This window comes from Juglans microcarpa x Juglans regia, chromosome 2D, assembly GCF_004785595.1.
Source record: "Juglans microcarpa x Juglans regia isolate MS1-56 chromosome 2D, Jm3101_v1.0, whole genome shotgun sequence".
NCBI lineage: Eukaryota > Viridiplantae > Streptophyta > Magnoliopsida > Fagales > Juglandaceae > Juglans > Juglans microcarpa x Juglans regia.
Genome location: NC_054596.1, coordinates 9,266,052 through 9,282,727, shown reverse-complemented (window position 1 = coordinate 9,282,727; position 16,676 = coordinate 9,266,052). Strand labels below are relative to the sequence as shown.

At 36.3% G+C, this 16,676-nt stretch overlaps 3 protein-coding genes across 4 annotated transcripts; all 3 read right to left on the bottom strand.

Annotated features, from left to right (window-relative positions):
* Positions 1–1,878: 1,878 nt before the first annotated feature.
* LOC121248412 (protein FAR1-RELATED SEQUENCE 7-like) lies at positions 1,879–6,381 on the bottom strand. Of its 2 annotated transcripts, none has more exons than XM_041146860.1 (5): positions 6,134–6,381; positions 2,572–4,933; positions 2,299–2,451; positions 2,158–2,217; positions 1,879–2,050 (listed from the first exon to the last, which is right to left on the bottom strand). In XM_041146860.1, exons 2-5 carry the CDS (start codon positions 4,927–4,929, stop codon positions 1,955–1,957), a joined length of 2,667 nt encoding a protein of 888 aa, XP_041002794.1. In that variant the 5' UTR covers positions 4,930–4,933; positions 6,134–6,381; the 3' UTR covers positions 1,879–1,954. The 2 variants fall into 2 exon arrangements, with proteins under 2 accessions (XP_041002794.1, XP_041002795.1); XM_041146861.1 differs by having other exon boundaries at positions 6,148–6,381.
* A 1,384-nt stretch (positions 6,382–7,765) lies between these two features.
* Positions 7,766–8,140, bottom strand: LOC121249224 (stamen-specific protein FIL1-like). The gene has a single exon (XM_041147942.1). It carries the CDS (start codon positions 8,099–8,101, stop codon positions 7,766–7,768), a length of 336 nt encoding a protein of 111 aa, XP_041003876.1. The 5' UTR covers positions 8,102–8,140.
* A 922-nt stretch (positions 8,141–9,062) lies between these two features.
* On the bottom strand, positions 9,063–13,714 carry LOC121248411 (probable methyltransferase PMT15). The gene is made up of 6 exons (XM_041146859.1): positions 12,835–13,714; positions 10,641–10,851; positions 10,214–10,514; positions 9,687–10,079; positions 9,501–9,578; positions 9,063–9,406 (listed from the first exon to the last, which is right to left on the bottom strand). Exons 1-6 carry the CDS (start codon positions 13,531–13,533, stop codon positions 9,157–9,159), a joined length of 1,932 nt encoding a protein of 643 aa, XP_041002793.1. The 5' UTR covers positions 13,534–13,714; the 3' UTR covers positions 9,063–9,156.
* Positions 13,715–16,676: the final 2,962 nt, after the last annotated feature.

The following is a 16,676-nucleotide window of genomic DNA, read 5'->3' as shown; positions in this document are numbered from 1 at the left end:
AACATAGTGTCAATGCGTTGAAAATATTAACTTTTTTTTTTTAATTTCAAATTTGTATAATCTTTTTTCACTTGAAACACAATTATAAAAACATTACATATAATATAAATATGTACTACTTGTTGATGTCTAAAAATAACGCAACATGCCGGAATAAGTGAAATAGTCATTTTTAACCCGCCGAAACTATTCAGGACTTGATCGGTCCTGTATGGAGTCCAAGGCGCTGGTACGGTGTGGATGTGCAGTGTCCATGCATGCATCCATAGCAATGATTAATAAATAAATACAAAGGAAATAAAGAGGTGGGGACACGCAGATTTACGTGGTTCAGCGTAATACCTACATCCACGTGAGTTTTGAGGAAAGGAGAATCTACTATAATATAATTTTTTTTATAGTCTCTCATGGTTTCTCATCATCGCCGTACAATCTAGATCAGAGCTCTATCTTCTGGAGAGATCTCATTACTAGAGTCCTTGTCGTGAGGTTGAAGAATTGAAGGAGAAGTCGAAATCCCCTCAAAAAGTATCTGGAAGCTCCCTTTATCCACTTCTCCTCCCTTACTTTATATCCTCTCTTCTATTCTTTACATTACATTTCCACTTTTCTTCTTGACACCATTTTCTTTCCTCAGCTTTTTGTCCTCTCTTTCTTCTCTCTTTCTTTTGTCCTGATGAGACTTCTCACCTTGGGCTACACCCAGTAAGGACCTAAGATATTTTATCCCTTCCACTATTTTTTTTTTTTTAAAAGACAGATTATACTTTGCTCATATCAAAACAAATTTCATTTGTAAAATCTCGTTTGTTTACACAGATGAAATTTGAATAAAATATTTTTAAAATATAAGTTTTTAATATAATTTTTATTTTAAGAGTTGAAAAAGTAGAATTCTTTATTATATTTTGTATAAAAATTTAAAAAAATTATAATAATTATATTAAATGAGATGCGACCATTGAGATGGTTTGTGCAAATAAACGAGGCCTTGTCGCTTTCTTTTACCTTGAGGTATTTATTTGTAGCAAAATTTTGTTTACACGACGGATGTTTCGAGGACAATGCAAAAAGCAGATGCGCTATGATTTTCAAATATATTTATGTGCCATGTGGACTCTACGTAGATTGATGTTTTCCTAATGCAAGATATTTTAAATTCTATACTATGTTGGGAAATTTAATTATATCCTTTTTTCATGTTGGACATGGGCTTAATTATTTCATAATGTTTTTTTTTTTTTTTTTTTTTTTTTCTTCTAAAAAATCTACCCGACATGCAACAGGGCTTTCTGCAGCAGGTTGTGGTGATGCTTCGTATCTAATCTGAGGCAACTTAATGAGCAGCAGCGCGGCCATTGCACAAAAGCTCACCGCAGCCATGAACTTACTTGAGGCGCATTGTCGACCGCTTAACAAGGGCGGGCTAAGGCAGTCAATCCCATTTCCCTTTAGAGATCAAATGATTCAAATCTATGCGCCATGATGTTAAGCAAATCATCCAAAGTTCCAAACACTAGCTTTCTTTTGTGCGAGTCACCTTAATTCCTCGATCTTCCCCATCTCTTAACCAATGCAAGTTGCGGTTGGAACTAAGGGAAATCTTCCCGTCACTGCAGACATTTATTTTCCTCTCTTTGCTTCTTGGATTTTATCGATGTTACTGAGAAAAGGAAAAAGAAATTGAGAAGAAAAAGGCAACATATATACAGTGATGAGAGAGAGAGATCCATGAATAAAATTATTACCTTCGTAGGAAAGAAGAAAGTAAAAGAAAAAAAAGGGAACGGAGCAAAATACAATATATTTTGGTTTGTGAAGTAAAGCTGCCTTTATATCCTTTGAGGTTGACTGATTCGTGTGATAATGAAATTTAATGTATGAACTCAAGAATTTGATACTACACAGAACACGACAGACAATGATGAGAGAGAAGTATAACTTTCCATATTTTTCACTTGGGCCCAAGATAGTTGCTGGAAGCTCTGTATCTCTCGTCAAAAAGTAAGAACGAAGATGAATGTTCATGTTGGACATCAAGATCCATTGCCTATTGTCAATAACACGAAGAAAACTAATTAGTATGAAAATGATGTCTTCTTCCAAAAGCGAAAACTGTTGCCAAATTTGATGAATATTATCCAAAACTTTACTTACCTGCCTCAATTGACTGGTGCTTGAGACAGACTCGTGGTATGGGTTATGGATTAGAGGTTCCTACATGACAATATATGTATAGGTCACGTATGGGAATTACTTCAAAACCCAACCAAAATGCAAGTGGGGACAAATAACTACCTGTAATAGTTGAGATTGGCCAGGTAAATCATGTTGGTTAGAGAAGATGTTAGGTGGTTGATATATGTCAGGATTGGGTTGCTGGTCCATGACCAGATTAGATTGCTGGTACATGCACTGAACCACCTGATTTGCTTCAAAATTGTACATACCCTGTGTAATTCAATTTCGAAGGGTAAACATTAAATAAGTCTTGCACAATGAAAAATAGAAGCCGCACAAAATAAATATTCGCATTATGTGCTAGGAAATAAGGATAAAGCAAAGTATCACCTGCATAATGGTATTTGGTGTGGTGGCTTGAGGTGAAATATATGCCCTTGAGGGACTTGAAATGCAGGTTACAATATCCTGTGGGGATGCTTCTATATTCTGAACTCCTTTGGTATGAGAAAGTTTTCCATTCACATTGACTAGTGGACCTCTATCAGAATTACCACTCACCTTTTCTTTTGGTCCTTTTACTCTGTTCTCATCCTGATCATCAATTGCATTTCTATCCAGAAAAATCTCTGCATGTTCACTTTCAGAGGCATTTGCACCTGTGCTACTTGAGGTGATAGCTTGAGCATCCTCAGGTTTTAAGGTCAAAATTTTCTTCACCCCTTCCATCAGCTCATCAAGTTGTCTGGCAGCAAATTGAAATGCTCCCTCGGACTCAGAAGCCCTGGCTGACAACTTAAGCATTCTGTGGCACAAACTTTTGTAGCGGCTAGCAACAACCAACTTAGGATTATCTTCGATGGTAAAATTGTAACAATCTTTCACGCTTCCAGACCTTCCATCTTTTGTCCATCTCTTCAAGATATAACGGGAAGGGATAATCTTTATATTCTGATGATCAAGTACTTTCAGTGCATGGCTACATGGAAACCCAACATATTCGAACTTCATACAACTGCAAACGACTGTAGAGTCAGAAGAATTGAAGGTAACAGTGTGTTCTCGAACTTGTCCAAATTTCTTCACTTTATACTCGATCAATGACCCATTCTGACTGCACCTGTTAACAACAACATTTAAACACTTCTCATATTCCCTCTGAAGTACTTCAAATGCCCTTGGAGTGTAAACACCACTGGCATGCTTTAATAAAACCACATTTCCCATTAGTCTTGGCATGCATCTGCTCATTTCATCATTAGCTTCAGTTTCTTTGCAACGTTGCTCATCTACTACCCTTTCAAAATATTTTATGAAAAGAAGAATATCAAGGTCCGAGTTCAAGCGAGTCCCCAAGTCATTAAATAAACACTCACCCAGATGTAAGCCATTCATGTCAACGAAAAAAGTATTCCTACCATATACCACAGCCCATTTCTCTCTTTCTCTAAACATCCATCTTAACCACTCATTCTGCTGAAGACCATATTTTTCCAGCATAGACTCCCAGCCACAAATGAAATCTTCCTCATCCTTGTGGTCATAAATACAGCTCTTTAAATCTTTGGCAAAGGAATCCACATCTTTTACTAGAAGGCTAAGGTGTTTGAGAGCATTCTGATACATCTGCCATACACATATACGATGGCTTGTTTCTGGTAACACTGAATTGATTGCTTCAATAATTGCTGCATCTTGATCTGCGAGAATAGCCTTTGGCTTCTTCCCAGACATTGCTTCTATGAAAGTTTGTAATAGCCACTTAAAAGAATCGACAGTGTCATCATATAAAAGTGCAGCAGCAAAAATCAAGACTTGTCTGTGATGATTTACTCCTATAAACTGTACAAATGGGGGAAAGTCTTTGTTTGATTTGGAAGTTGTGTCTAAACAGATCACATCGCTGAAATGGTCATAGTCCAGTACCATGTTATCATCAGCCCAAAATATGTTGGTTACCTTGTCATCAATATCAAGCTGTATTGCATAAAAGAATGATGGATTTTCAAAGTGCTGCCTTTGAAAATAATGCAACAAACGTCCTGCCTCTCCCTCCTTAATATCTCTTAATCTTTCAGATTGAAGATAATTGTCAGAATCAAGGGCAAGAACATCAAGGGATTCCCGGACTTCAAGTTGTCTAGTCATCAATTCAAATGTTGACGTTGAGCATGATTCCAAATTAGTTGCAGAGCAAGCTTCAGTCTCAGGAGAACAACTAAATTCTCTTTGCAATGACAAGGTTTGAGCATTAGTTGGGTTTACATTGTCATGATTGTGTTGTTCTTCAAAATGTGTAACCTGGTATTTACCATCAGGTTGACGAGTAATAATCATATGTGCCAAGCAACCGGTTCTAGTTTCCTTTCGGTGTTTCTTCACATTAATGTCTCTTTTGTCCTTCCTCCGGTAACCCTCTTTAGAGCAAGTGAACTTCCTAGATACCACCTGACCATGTACCTTGCTCCTATTTATCCAGTCTTTCCTAACGCTGAAACCTACTAATCTGGCATACTTGTTGTAGAATTTGTATGCATGTTCATCTGATTCAAATTCTGTACCGATTTTAAGTACTGCATCTTTACTGGCTCCATCCTTTACATAAAGATTGGACTGAATGCCATTACTATGCAAAAATTTTGGGCTGCGACAGTCCTGCTCCACATTCAAGTCCAAGTTATTTGATGCTAGAAGTGTCCTATCCATGTTCTCTTTGAGAGGACTACTTGATCTATCATCTGTATCCATTGACCTTTGCAAGAGTGGAACATAAAAAAAAAAAAAAATCAAAGGAAGAAATAAATATGCAAAAGTTCTCTGTGGAAAAGAAAATTAATTGATTACATATCTCCATCCACAATGGTTTTAATGCTGAGATAGATGGACCATAAAATTATTGGTGTGTCAAGAGAATCCATCCAACAGGAAAATGCAGAATAAGATGCCTAAAATCTGGGTCTCAGCCAAAATTATATGCAACGAGGAATGGACATAAATGCAGGTAAACAGCATACACAAATAGAAGAAGATTTTTGAAACTTTTTCTTGCATTTGAGTCTTCTCCTCTATAAATAATCTAGCAGTAGTGACCGATCAAAAAAATAATCTAGCAGTAGTGATGGTTTTTTAATATAAATTTAACGTTGTTAAAGCTTCGACTTGACTTTATAAGTGCATACATGCTTTTAAGATAGGTTTAGCTTGGTTCAGTTCTTAATTCTTCAATTGGCATCTAAAGTTAAAGTAGCCAAGCGAGGTGTGATAAGAAACAATATTTGAAGAGTTTGTGATTCTTTCGAAACGCAATGGTCAGTTTTTGCTTATCAGACTCATTATATATGCACATATACTCTCTTAAGTTAATTTACCGCCCCATGAAACTGCCCCTACACTAACGATACCACTGTTCATTGTATCTGTAAATCACATCCTTGTGCTTGCTGAAGTCCAAAATGGGTAAGGTCCATGTAGAAAAAGATTAGTCGTTCACAGTCCTAGTAGAGATGTGGCCTCACCAAGAAAGCAAAAAGTAAAGTTTTTTAACTGGAATTTTCTATTTAACTAATAATTCTTGCTTTCACTCATTTCTGTCAATTTAGGGCGTTAGAAAAATACACATTCGATACAAAACTTATTGGGAGGGACCTCCAACTCCAAATGCAGTCTCCTTGCTTTTGCTTACAAAACCAAAGACTTCGTCAATCGAGAAACATAAAAACTCAGGGGTTATAAAATTCAAACAGTTCATTTTGGTACTGGAGCACAAATTTTCAAGAACTTCTCAAAGCGCTACACTTCAGCAGCTCAATTTGGGCAAATTTTCCATATATAACGCACTAGCGTGAACACGAAACGTAAATTCACAGAAGGCATACCAGTTTATGAGGCAAGTTGATTTAAACAAGTGCATACAAAATGTTTGAAATCACACTCAGAGAGAGGCAGAGAGCACCTGAGGCGTTGTACCTGTAGATAGGGTTTGAGCAGAGAGGTTTTTGGATTACGGGAGGCCTGCCTTCTTCATCGCGGGAGAGAGAGAGGGTGGGACCTTTCGAGGTAAGGTAGGAACTAGGAATTCGGATTCCAGTGATGAATTCGTTCACGGAAAAAGGAAGTCTCTCAAATGGGAAGTCCCTCGAAATTTGGAACTTTGGGGGGATTTGTGTAATTTCAAAGAGATGCGAGAATTAACTATAATTATTAAATAAAAATGTGGGTGCATTTATAGACAATAGAGAAGAGTTTATGGTATATATAACAGAATAATATTAATATATATAAGTTTCTGATGTACAAGTCTCGTGCAAGTCTTTTATAAAAACATAAATTTATCATAAAAATGTGTGAAAAATTTATTTTTTCTTAGTATGATCTACTTTTTTATAAAAAGCATACACAAGGCTATTTTGCTTGTGCATTTTGTGCTTGTCTCTATTATTACTCTTAATAGAAAACCATTAATTTTACTCTCTAATAATACATTACTAATATGTTCACCTTCAATTAGCTTCACCATATATAGTTTAAAAAAAAAAACTTCACCATAATATATTTATTTGTTATCATTGTAATAATCTTTATGATAAATAATATAATACATATAGAAGTTTCTCAAGGCACGGAGAGAAACTCATACAAATTGTTTTCATCGGTAAAACTTTCAATGAATAGGAAAAATCACTCTTGTAATCTGAAAGTCAATAGATCAGTCAAGTATCTAATTTATTACATGGCTGCAGTCAGCGACCATATATAGCTCACCTTTTAAGGGCCAAACTACTGTACTGATCTTAAGTTGTGTTTGGTAATTATTCACAAACATTTCATTATTTTTTTTATTATTGTTTACTATTTTTTTATTATTATTTACAGTAGATCAAACGAGATCACATCAACATTTTTAGTTTGGTAATTTCGTTTCCTGTTAATGATCCAGTCCACAGTACTTGTGGAGGTCCATTCGGCTCATTTTTCAGTTTAAATTGTCTTTCTTTTCTCTTTATATTTGATTCGATGCTAATGATTTATCACGAGGCTTTTTCGATTTCTCGTTTGTTTTTGTTTCTGGCATTGCTTATATATTTACCACTATTAATAAGTCAGATCTGCATGCAGCTTGCTCATTTATTTATAAGTGCTCCATGCATATATGCATGCCAGTATTTAACTGCATATACTACACATTTTATGATCAGCCAAAAAATATAACATCCAGCTTATTTGATTTAAACACGAAGTACGTAATTAATTCTCGTCTGATTCCCATTATTCTGATTGATCAGTATTCCCATGTCAGGCGACATTACAGTACGATCAGGAAAAAGTAAAAAAAGAAAAGAAAAACACAAAGGCAAAATGATTAAACTTCAACCTTATTCATTGACGAGTCCCGAACCCACTCGATCATTCTTTAATTTACACCTGTATATACATTGGAAAAAAGAAAAAAGAAAATTGTTAGGACGTCGTGAAGTCAGCCATTTTAGTAAGAGAATTGGAAACAGTACCACACTCGAAGTACGTACTTCGTATAAATAGCCCTTAAAATGATCAATCAAGAAAAGTACGTATAAACTATCACTATTCAAACAGCATGGAAAGAATTGAATTGGCAGCAGCTAGAATTACCACATGAAGAGCGGGAAGGGAGATTGCATTGAGCGGGAAGCCGCGCAACGATCCGGAGAGTGCTGCAGAGGCAGTCATTCGGAACTGCTTGGAGTGCACCACAGCACGCAGGACTAGGACTGGTGTTGGCGGCACCTGGCAGGACAAAGGGTGTGCACACGTTAAGGTTGTTGAGCGAAGCCGCACAGGTCTGCGCCTGAGCTGTCTGGGTCTGCACAGCAAGTGCCATGAGCAGGACGAGCAGTACTGCAACTTGAGAGCTGACAGAGACAAGGGACTTCAGGGCTGCCATGATCACTTGGTCGTTTTGATCTTTCAAAAACTAGCTAGCTAGGTCTAATTAATTTTTGAGGCTATTAGGTCAATTATATATAGTTAGAGTTCACACGATAAGAGGTGAGCCATATTGCATGCATGAGTCACCAAATTACTTGCATATTAGGTTCACCACGCTCATGATCATGGCCAGAGGCCAGCTTAGTCGACGGCATGTAGAAGAAACTTTTGGTATTTTTGATATGTTATTTTTGGACTTTTAATATATATATATATATATATATATATATATATATATATATATATGAAAAATACTCTAGGCCTCATTTGGTTACAAGGATGATATAAGATGAGATAAGAAATTTGTGAATAATAGTGAAATAATTTGAATTAAGATTTTTATGGGATTTTGAGAAAAAAAAAGAAAAAGTTAAATAAAAAATTATAAAATTAAAAAAGGGTTAAAATATAATTTTTGTTCTGAAATTTGAAAAAGTTAAATTATTTTTTGTCTTTTGTTTGGAAGTTTAGAAAAGTTGTAATGATTAGATAAAAAAGTTGAAAATTTAAAAATTTGAAATTGAAAAATATTTGTATTTAAATGACATGTTTGGATGTTAAGATGAGATGGTTTGAAAGGTCTCTGAAACCAAACCAGACCTAATGGATTTTTAAAGATTTTTGTATTTATGTTCCTAATTAACTAGCTATTACTCCCATTAATGTTTTTACAGGAATAACAATTTCTCGTTGTAGGAATGGCATCAAAAGGTCCAACCAAATTATGAAAAAACTATTCCAAATGAATACATAGCTATTTATTATATTCTAAGATCCTATTTCGTAAACAATATAAACTCAGTACTGGAACAAGTTAGATGTATTTTTCTATCAATCATCGGATATAAAGTTCAGTATTATAGTTGAGCTAGTACTAGTGGTGGATGTAACTTGAAATGTGCAAAGAATAATATTATTGTATTGCAGTGCCAAATTCCAAAATTTCAATATTAACCAACCAGAGAAAAAAAATGGAAAAAAGGTAATTAAGGTAAAAAATGAACAGAATTATCAAGCTCTAATAGCTGTTTGGAGTTCTTCTTGATCGGAAGCAGGAGCAGTCCCATAGTTCTTCACCGCAAGTAAAAGCTTCCCTCTCTGATGAGGCCCATCTTCATGGTCAACAATTACACTGTCCCATTCCAATCTATCGATAACATTCTTGATCTTTATCACAACATCAACATCATCCCTGAAGATTACACTTCCTTCTGGTCTCAAAATTCTATCCATTTCCAGCAGAATGTCTTCCATCTCACATCTACAACGCAAAAATGCAAGTTAAAACGTAAGTTAATCTACAGTTTTCTAACTAGTAAACATAATATTCTTCCCTTTCAATACAAAGAAATTACCTGTCTTTGTACAGACTAAAGACGGAATCAGCGTGAATGAGGTCATAAGTTCTTGGATAAGTAGACATGGCTTCACACCTGCAGCCCATGCCAAAAGTTAATTAGCTACTCAAGCTGCTAGCTAGCTTGTAAAATTTAATCAAACCAAATGAAAAAAAAATTACAGAAATTTAAGTGCATGTGTACCAATTCTGATATGTTCCAATCAATCCCCTTTCGTATATTACTCCAAGTGTGTTAACCTTTGCCTCGACAGGAACCACATTCATCACCCAAAGTGGGTAATCAATTAGCGCAGCAGCGAAGCCACCCAAGTGAGCATTCATGTCTAAAACGTTGCGGTACCTCCCAGCTTGTCCCAACTGTTGGTTTACATATTTATAATATGACACCCTCTTCTTCCATAGTTCTGCATCTAGTTGGAAAACCTCAGCTGTAACGCCCGACACAGTTCCCTTACTAACCCTAGGCGGTATCGCATACAGTCTTTCAGGCCATTTTGCCAGCTCTCCACCCGCTATTTCTTCACTGTTGGAAACTTGAGGCAGGGTTGTCAAACAAGTCTCCATTTCAGTATACCTGAAAATGGTCAAAACGAACATATACGCATGATGAAATAGCCCAGCACCAATGCTCAATCTTTCATGATAAAAACAGTACTACGAATAATAAGTCCGAAATTAAATCAGGAAAGCACAAACGTGCATGCATACCAGGCCTTGTCAGCATCTTGAGCTGGGCAGAAAGGTGGATTTTGGGTGAGACGTTTACGGTGAACTTTGCAGTTTAAGTGATTGGTGGGCTTTTGCCATATAGCAATATCATCCTGCTCTATCAACTTTTTCCAGCAAAGGCTTTTAGCAACATTCTCAATGGTTGTCTGTTCAGCATTCAAATCTTCCTTTGTTCTTTCCCAACCTTTCCAATATTTCTTCCAGTGGATGGGTGGTCCAGACAAAATCCAGTACCCACCGGGGCGTAGAACCCGATCAACTTCAATCAAGAAAAGCCCACCTATATAACATAACAAATTATAAGAAAGCATCATTAACTTTGTATCATAATGAATGTTTCACTGTATATGGCATAAAGTACTGATGTAGTGACCACGAAAATGGAATTAATTAAACTTTGTAGTACCATGTTGGCCCCATGGAATGAGGCAGCGAGAGCAATGGGCCACGTCAAAAGCTCTGGATGGGTAAGGAAGTCGCTTAGAGGCAATGATACCAATCAAAGCAGGAACACCTCGCTCCAGAGCAAATTGCACCTGAGCTTCGTGGGTGTCCCTCGGGGCAAATGACATTGGCAGGATGTCACGGGAGAGAAGATATGCTCCCCAACTTGCAACCTGCATCGTTGCAACAGGTGGAACAACTTGTCAACTTGAACATTAATGATTCTCGCGATGTTATAATGTATCGATCATTAGTTTAGATTTTATTCCTATTCACATTTGTTGATTTGAGTAGCGATATTTTACACGTGACTTTGCATGTGTATCACTTAAATGGACCCTGATTTAATTACAATGCATCTTATATATTATATTTAACTTAAGATGATACAATCTACGATAAATAAAATCTACGATCGATAAGTAATTAGTGCACGCATTTATCTTTTAGCCTTTAGGAACGTCCAAATCGCACTTTGCTATATGAATATATATATATATATATATATGTATATATATCAAGTGCAACGAATTGAACATGACAGAAAATAAAGTCAAGTGATCGAGGTCGAAACAAACCTAATCAATTGAACTGTATACGTGCTGATCTAATGTTTAATGCTCTTTAGAGAAATTTAGCATTTGATGAGAAATATAATTTTCTTCGAAGATAAAATTTTACCTTGCTGAACATAATTGCATCATGTTTATCATTGAATTATATATATTCACCCACATGCATATATTGTACAAAAAATCATATTTAATTTTTGTATAGTACTCTTAGTGATAAGTAACTAAAACTTTTTTTTTACATTATTTTTTTAACATTTTTAAAAAAATTCACAATATTATTAAACAATATTTTTTTAATCATTAAGTAAAAAAAAAAAAACTGAAAAAAAAAATTTAAAATAGAGCGGGACCATGAGCTGGATCAACAGGATCCCTATCATTTTCCTTAAAAATATAACTCCTGAACGATACGTACCCGCGTATGATCCACGCACAACGGATACAATTGGCCGCAGGCACACAGAATATGAGAATAATAGAATAATTTGGCCAGAAAATGGCACAATTATAAAAGTACGTATATGATCAGTGCCCTATCTATCATGATCTGTTAAGAAATAGTATCGATCCGTCAGAGGTTCTGACGATCCCGGCCATTGAATATTGTAATCTTTTAGTAATTATTGATAATTAAATCCCATTAACTTTTACCAATTCGTTTTCACTTTGACTCTTAAGAGATGAAATAAAAATTAAAAATTAAATAAAATATTATTAAAATTTAATTTTTTAATATAATTTTTATTTTATAATTTAAAAAAATTAAGAATTAAAATTATAATAATTATTATAAGATGAAATAAAATATTTTTGTATGTGTAACCAAACCAGACTAAAGTTTCTATAATATACCCTAGTCAAGATTTAATTTGATTTTTTTTCTTTTATGGTGCATCTTAATTGGCAAGCATATGATTTCCAAAATCTTGCGAAATATTACAGGCAAGATAATTTTGCACCGTCAAAACTCATCCTATAGCTAGTCGATTTCAGTTTCCTATATACGGTGGAACAGTGCTAGCCAATTGGACTATATATCTTTTCTCTATTTTTTTTTTCCTTTTCTTTTCTATATTTATTATTTTTATTTTTATGAACATGTACAGTAAAAAACGGTGGTGGATTTATTTAATTAAAAATAATGATAAGGTTACAACTCCTCCTACTACTCATCTAATATTCTTTTTGTATTTCTTTTTTTTATTATTATTTTTTACTTCATGATTAAAGAATTAAATATTAGTAAAATTATATATTTTTTTAATTTTTTTTTAATTAAAGATGTTAAAAAAATATTTAAAAGAAAATAATAATAAAAAAAAATTTTAAATTCACTTAAATAATATATGGGTAGTAATAGGTGAGTAATAGGGTAATCAAACCCTTTGGTCTGACGGCCGTAGACTTAATTATGCGAATATAATCCTATATGCAATCTTATTCAATTCTACAAAAAAAATAAAAATAAAACTAAAAATAATAACAAAAGGATCATAAAAAAGAAATGAAAATCGTAGCAGGACCGATACTCGAGAAAGGAAAAGGAACAGATTAATATGAGCAAGATTGAAGAAAGCTTACCCCACAGCCCGTATCAATGGCGGTCCGAATAGACCCATCTTTAAGATTGATAAACTTCCCAATGTCATTAATGTACGCATTAGCACCATTAGGGAACATAGTCCCCCCTCCCGGAAACCTAAACTTATCTCCTTCATATCTGATCCAATTCTGCACCGCCTTCTCCACTGTCAACTCCTTGTGCGGTACATTCGCGTACCACGCAAGATCCCGACTTTTCGGCCACGCAAACGGATTTTTGTACCCATATGGTGCCGGCACGCGACACTTCAAGAGCCCACTCTTCTCGGGACAGTGTCTCTCCCTGTATATCAACCTATCTCTGCTATACCTGAGCGATCTCTTTGCATCCTCACAGGGAGTGTACTCGCTGTAACTCACGTCGCATAGAGGGTATAAGCTCTTGCTAGTATTAATGGAGGGTAAAGTTTCGCCGGCATCGTTGAGGCTATGGTGGGTGTTGAAGTCTAGGTTGATATCGAGTAGTACTGGACTACATGCATCCGATACTAAACTATTGGTGCTGGGAATAGTGGTGCCGCCTCGTTGCCAAGCGCCGAGAAAGTAAGAGGTGATGCAGAGGAAGACAACAAGAGAGTAGAGGTTGGTGGTTTTCCTCGAGAAGGAGATGCAGGCGCCAGTGGTGGGCTTGGAAGGCTTGGAGGTGGGTTGATATGGCGGTAGGTTAGAACTAGCCATAGGGAATAGCTAGTACTAATCAAATTAAGTCTGTGCCTGTTATTCTGATCTTTCTCTTCTCGCATTCTCTGTCTCCAAGGATTTATGTATTTATGATGAGTATGTTGTACTGGCCATTCGGGGGCAGTCTGGGGGAGGTGAGATAAGAGCGGCGGTTGCAGAGAAACTAGGTTTTGAATCAAATGGGTCATGTGGGTGGTGAGTTTTTTGTAGTTGACTATTATATTTAAAACTATCTAAGCAAGTTTTCGAACTCACTAGCTAGTAGCTAGCTAGGGGAAGCGGACGTACGTGACAGTTGGTAAGAGATGAATTAGAAGAATTGGGTTTGAAAATGGATCAATGGATCAGAGATATATTATAGCTGGATCAGATCATGAAGGCAGTAATATAGACTGTCGGTCATGTCATGTGTGTGTATATATATATATATATATATATATATTATATCTACGGCCTGTCCAGTAGAGGTACTCCCTAGTTAGGCATTTTTGAGTCAATGAACTCGTAGTTTTATAAACTCACTCGAAACAAAATTCATGTAGTTATTGTTTTTTTTTTAATTTTTTTTTATTATCAATTTCTTTAGAATAATTTTTTTATGCTATCCTACTTTTAATACATTTTGTGAATTTGAAATTTTTAATTACCTTTAAGTCATTTCAACCTTTTAAAAAAAAATTATATGTTGATAGATAATAACACCTTATCATAAAAAGATATATAAGAGTGAAACGTGGTATGTCTAATATTTTTTTGTGTGTGTTGATTTTAAAGTGGGCTAAGAGCTGCTCCGATCGATTATTTAAAGTCATTGTAGACGGGTCCATCAGTGTTAATATTTGTTAGGATTGAAGTACTCCATTTGCAACTCTTCGGTATATTATATGATTGTGTAATATTCATGAAGAGCTAACCTCGACGTAGACTGATGAAAGAAACCAAAATTATTCTGGAAATCCTTACGGCCAGAGGCAGTATGTATTTGTATATTTGTAAACAGAGCAATTACATTTGGATGAGAACAAACTTGAGAGATTCTAAGGTTGTTACAAGTGATCAACAAATAGATTACAAACATTCAAATATAAGATAAGCCGTTGGAGATAAACTTGGAGACGCAGCTCACTGGTTTGACGTTGAGTTTGCTTGAATATTTGAATGATCAACATTATCTCTAACATTCCCCTGCAATCTGGCGGTAAGATCAGAGATGGCCAGTTTGTCACGAAGGAAACAAAATCTATTAGCTGTATGCCCTTTGGTGAAAATATCTGCATGTTGGATAGAAGTCGAAATATGTTGCAAAATAATGTCTCGGTGTGCTACTTTTTCACGCACACAATAATAGTCTACCTCGATATGCTTAGATCGTGGATGAAAGATAGGATTGGAGGCAAGTGCAAGAGCACTAATATTATCGCACCAGATCACAGGGGGAGAATCAAGAGAGATTTTCAATTCACATAACTGCATGTGCAACCAATACACTTCAGCTGTTACTAGCGCCAGACATCTATATTCGGCCTCAGTACTAGATTTAGAGACAACTGGTTGTTTCTTTGCTGACCACGAGATAAGATTGAAACCAACAAAAACTCCATAGCCACACGTTGAACATCTATCATCGGGATTACCAGCCCAATCCGAGTCACAGTATGCATTGATGGAGAAAGAACCAAGTCTGTAAAAGAGGCCAAAGTCCAGAGTATTTTTCATATATCGTAGGACACGCTTGGCTGCTGTCCAATGAGCTGTAGTTGGTGCTTGCATATGTTGGCAAAGTTGATTCACGGAGTAGGCGATATCTGGGTGAGTAAGAGTTACGGCACCGAATGTGTGACGATATTCGGAAGGATCAAGTAGGGGATCTCCATCAAATTTGGACAGCTTAGTACCCGAAACGCATGGGGCACGATACGAACGTATGCCAATGAGGTTGACACGATCCAAGAGATCAATAATGTATCTCGTCTGCCGAGGATGCAAACCGGAAGAATCACAGGTAGCTTCAATACCCAGAAAATATGATAACTGCCCAAGGTCCTTCATGGTAAAGTCCAGCTAAAGGTTAGAGATTAGCTTGTCAATAGAAGACCGAACATTAGATGTCACGAGAATGTCATCCACGTAAACGAGCAGAAACACATGTGTATATTCAAGGTGATAGGTGAACAAAGAGGGATCAACCTGAGAGCTTACAAATATGAGGATAACAGGGCAATGGATAAGTGATTAAACCAAGCCCGATGGGCTTGTTTTAAACTGTAAATAGATTTATGCAACTTACACACAAACTGTGGATTTGTAGGATCTTCAAAACCTTTAGGTTGAGCCATATAGACTTCTTCCTCCAAAATTCCATGAAGGAAGACGTTAGACACATCGAGTTGCCGAATGTCCCAATTGAATGAAACAGCAAGTGCGAGTATCATCCGAACTGTGGATGGTTTAATAACTGAGCTGAATGTGTCATAGAAATCAATACCACTACACTGGAGGTAGCCAACTGCAACTAGCCGTGCTTTGAGTCTTTCAATACTCCCATCTGGACGGCGTTTGGATTTAAAAACCCACTTACTAGGAACAACATTTTTGCCATGCAGACGAGGGCATAAAGTCAAGGTTTCATTCTTAATCAATGCTTGGAATTCACTCTCCATGGCGGCATGCCATTCAGGTATAGCAGCGGCTTGAGCATAGGAATGAGGTTCAGAAATAATAACACCTACATGCAAAGCTCGAAGGGGGTGACGTGTTGAATAATAAAGATGAAAATTAGGGTATATACGGGGCTTAAGATGGCCAGTTTGTGATCTAGTGACAACATGATAGGAAGGAGTTGAACTGACAGGAGCAGTAGATGGGGACTCCTGGATGTTGCTAGGAGATGAGGAAATGGAAGGGTCGTTGTCTGGTGGAGTGTCTGATGGAATGAAGAAGTCATGTTTAGTGGACACTATGGGGGAATGAAGAAGTCATGTTCAGTGGACACTATGGGTGTAGTATGGGGTGGTAAAATGGAAGAGGAAGAGGAAGATGAAGGGAAAATGTGTGAAGGAGGAGAAGGAAGGAAAGGTGAAGAATTACCTGTCGAGGAAACGCTACTGCCAGAATCCATGAAAGAAGATTGTACACGAGCA

What these genes read in the sequence shown, in the direction of transcription:
- LOC121248412 (XM_041146860.1), bottom strand. Translation starts at nt 4,929, where the DNA reads ATGGATACAGATGATAGATCAAGTAGTCCTCTCAAAGAGAACATGGAT. An exon ending in CACCAAATACCATTATGCAG is followed by an intron (nt 2,452 to 2,571) that starts GTGATACTTTGC and finishes TGAATTACACAG; the next exon opens with GGTATGTACAATTTTGAAGC. An exon ending in GCACCAGTCAATTGAGGCAG is followed by an intron (nt 2,051 to 2,157) that starts GTAAGTAAAGTT and finishes TATTGACAATAG; the next exon opens with GCAATGGATCTTGATGTCCA.
- LOC121249224 (XM_041147942.1), bottom strand. Translation starts at nt 8,101, where the DNA reads ATGGCAGCCCTGAAGTCCCTTGTCTCTGTCAGCTCTCAAGTTGCAGTA.
- LOC121248411 (XM_041146859.1), bottom strand. Translation starts at nt 13,533, where the DNA reads ATGGCTAGTTCTAACCTACCGCCATATCAACCCACCTCCAAGCCTTCC. An exon ending in CAAGATGCTGACAAGGCCTG is followed by an intron (nt 10,080 to 10,213) that starts GTATGCATGCAC and finishes GACCATTTTCAG; the next exon opens with GTATACTGAAATGGAGACTT. An exon ending in ATTGGAACATATCAGAATTG is followed by an intron (nt 9,579 to 9,686) that starts GTACACATGCAC and finishes CATGGGCTGCAG; the next exon opens with GTGTGAAGCCATGTCTACTT.